This window comes from Phalaenopsis equestris, unplaced genomic scaffold (genome assembly GCF_001263595.1).
Source record: "Phalaenopsis equestris unplaced genomic scaffold, ASM126359v1 Scaffold000196, whole genome shotgun sequence".
Taxonomy (NCBI): domain Eukaryota; kingdom Viridiplantae; phylum Streptophyta; class Magnoliopsida; order Asparagales; family Orchidaceae; genus Phalaenopsis; species Phalaenopsis equestris.
In genome coordinates this window covers 446,959-450,033 of record NW_018164638.1, presented here as the reverse complement: position 1 = coordinate 450,033, position 3,075 = coordinate 446,959, and the positions used below count along the sequence as shown (strand labels likewise).

The following is a 3,075-nucleotide window of genomic DNA, read 5'->3' as shown; positions in this document are numbered from 1 at the left end:
CCCCCACCCCCTCCCCAACAAATTTGGCCTCAAGGGCCCACAAAATCAAAATCTGGAAGCATACCGATGCTTAGTCGTCGAGTCCCTAGAGCTTGGGCGCCGTGACCCTGGCGCAGAGGCACCAACCCCAAGGTCAATTTTTTGTGGCCTCGATTTCGGGAAATTCCAGAGCTATTTCGAGGCCCAGGCCCTGTCCTCTTGTCGACTACTTTCTAGGCTCTCAAGTTTGACCATACTCGAGGTTGTTTCGGGCGATATGCGCCCGAGACTTGTGCTTAGGCGTCGATCTGACCCGATAAGCCCCAATTTTTACCGGAAATGTCCGACGAAGGATGTTTTCGATCTATAAGGTATGAGAATGTGTATGACTAAAATATGGTTCATAAATTCAAAAATAAGTATTTTTCATGGATATCACAACAGGGATCATGTGCCAATGAGCGCCCCAAATTACCACATGGGTATGGCGTCCTAAACCCCAATCTTCTCGAAAACGCCCACTAGAAGCTTTTATGGGTTCCTTTGACCACGGAAGACTCCATATGAATGTGGATGGTTTTTAAACACCCGATGGGACATCAAAGGTGTCTTAGCTCGTGAATGATGCCCCAAAATGGTGAATTATCCCAGACAAGGTCAAATTATCGTAGATCCTGATCAAAGGGGACTAGATAGATGCCTTTAGCTAAGGGACACTATGAATGAAGAGTAAATCATCATGAGTCAACCAAGTTGACACGCTACACACGTGACATCAAAAATTGATTCCAACATGTGCTCCAGTTGTTGGGATAAACTTGGTCATTGGGCGTAGGGTGTACCACCATAATCTAGCGACTGAGAGAGCTGGTCTTGAATGACCACCCTTCAGATTGGGCGTCTTTTATCTCTTTGTTCGGTTGTCCTTCTGTTCGGTCAGAGTTCCAACTAAAGGACACTATACTTGATATTTTTTGTCTTTTGACTATCACGATATAGTGTACTTCGGTATTTGTTGGTGAGACCTGTAGGATTTTCTCGAGATTCGTACTAAAACATTTTTTATGTAGAATATATGTGTGCGTGTTCCGCGTACCCCGACCTGTTGGTTGACATCTACGATATAAAACCTGTTAGGTTGGTGGTTCAAATCTCCTTTGACACAATTGACCTTAAGGAGGTGGTACTCGAATTGTTAGACACATTAGAGGTGTCTGGAGGCTCGTATAATAGCCTTTGACTATTCCTTTGAGATATATATATATATATATAAGCGAGTAAAAATTGATGAATTAGATATGTAAATACATAAGAAATCTATGAAATTTATGTAAATCTTTTCATTATTTTTCTCAACTACAAGCTATCTAAAACTCAGAAGGCAAAATTCTTCTTTTTTTTTTTTTTTTTGAAGTTCATGACATGAATGGCATGAGTTCTCCTCCCAATCATTGTTTAACAATTTATGTCACCTCATTCTCACCCTTAACAACTTCTTTATTATAAACATAAAACTTAGAAACCATCAAAAATAATAAAAAATTAATCAAATTAAGAACCGCAAAAAACCCATAATAACAATCTAAACGAGACTCATTCAAATCATTCTCAATCCATCCCCTTCTCCCCCCTCTTCTCGTCACTTTCGCCATTGTTGACAGAAGAAAACTACTGATAAAATTCCCAATCCCAATACTCGTCGTAAAGAACGAAGCCCCCATGCTCTTCATACCTTCCGGCGCCTGATCATAGAAAAACTCCATCTTTCCCACTTCCACCAACATCTCTGCAACTCCCATCAGCAGAAACTGTGGCGAGATAACAAAAACAGTTAATGGTTGCTCATGATATCTCACAGCACACACCCCCCGCCGCTCGACGAGCGCTGCCATGATCATAATGAGGATGTGGAATGCTTCCCCAATGCCTATCCTCTGCAACATCGTTATCCCTCTGGGGTTTTTGGTGCGCTTTTTGATTAGGGGGACAAAACATCTGTCATAAATGGCGACGCTTGTGAGAGTGCCAATGGTGAAGAAGGAAGAGAGACTTGCAGGGGGGATTTGGAAGTGATTAGATCCTATTCTGCGGTTCATAGTCATGCTCTGTTTGATGAAGAGGGTGAGGACTTGAGCCATCATTACACTGGGAATGATTGATGTTATGAAGACTGGTAGTAATTTGATGATTTGTTTGGTTTCTTCTACCTGAGTTATGGAGCATAAGATCCATGGATCGTTTGAACCTGTCATCACTGCCGCTTTGTCCAAAAACCTATAAAAGAAATAAAGGGGAATCATATCAAAGAAGCTCAATATTTGGAGAAACTATTAGGTCCACACGTCCCGTTGGTCATTCACGACTATCATATTATCCACAAATCAGATGTTTGATGATGTGATGACTCGTGAATGATGGTCTGAACAATCGTACATCCAGACCACCTTTTAGCTCCAGCTCTTTTAATAAGGGCTAAAATAGATTATTTTAATCTATATTAAAAGGCTATGGGGACTAATTTGATATTCTTATAGAATATGAGACTAAAATGACCTCATGTAAGTAGTAGAGGATTATTTTTAATACTTCTTACATTCTAACTCCTTGTTTAATAAATAAGACAAGCTTGATCAATATTAACCTTAGTGAGTTTGAGCGATTGATTTTGTAATATGCCTTCTTTGAGGAGTGCTCGGAGTCGAGCTCATATAATTCTTTTGAATCTATTGGATAAGGAATCTTCCATTTTCGAATAGAGGCCACCAAAACACGAGCTATTCTTATGATTGGACTACCGGAAGGCAACTTATGCCTATAAAATGGTGTGCCAACAAAGAATACTAGTATTGAAAAGGCTAATGCAATTGTGGGTATGATGTAGCCAACTGAAAAGCTAACGTTATCTTGGATATAGATGAGGACAGTGCTTGAGAGGAGGTTTCCAAAGAAGAGAGCGAAAGTCCACCAATTGAAGAATGAAAGTTTTAGGGCTCTTTCCTCTTCGTCATAAACATCAAATTGATCAGCTCCAAATGTTGATATGTTGGGTTTGGTTCCACCAGCTCCCAATGCTATTAAGTTCCAACTAAAGGACAC

General features: G+C 40.4%; 1 protein-coding gene across 1 annotated transcript; it reads right to left on the bottom strand.

The window, feature by feature from the left end:
* Window positions 1-1,423: 1,423 nt before the first annotated feature.
* On the bottom strand, window positions 1,424-3,056 carry LOC110022544 (protein NRT1/ PTR FAMILY 5.2-like; the record flags this gene model as incomplete). Its single annotated transcript, XM_020721547.1, is given in 2 exon segments — window positions 1,424-2,253; window positions 2,621-3,056. Coding segments are annotated over 2 exon segments (1,247 nt in total), but the record flags the coding sequence as incomplete, so codon positions are not given.
* Window positions 3,057-3,075: the final 19 nt, after the last annotated feature.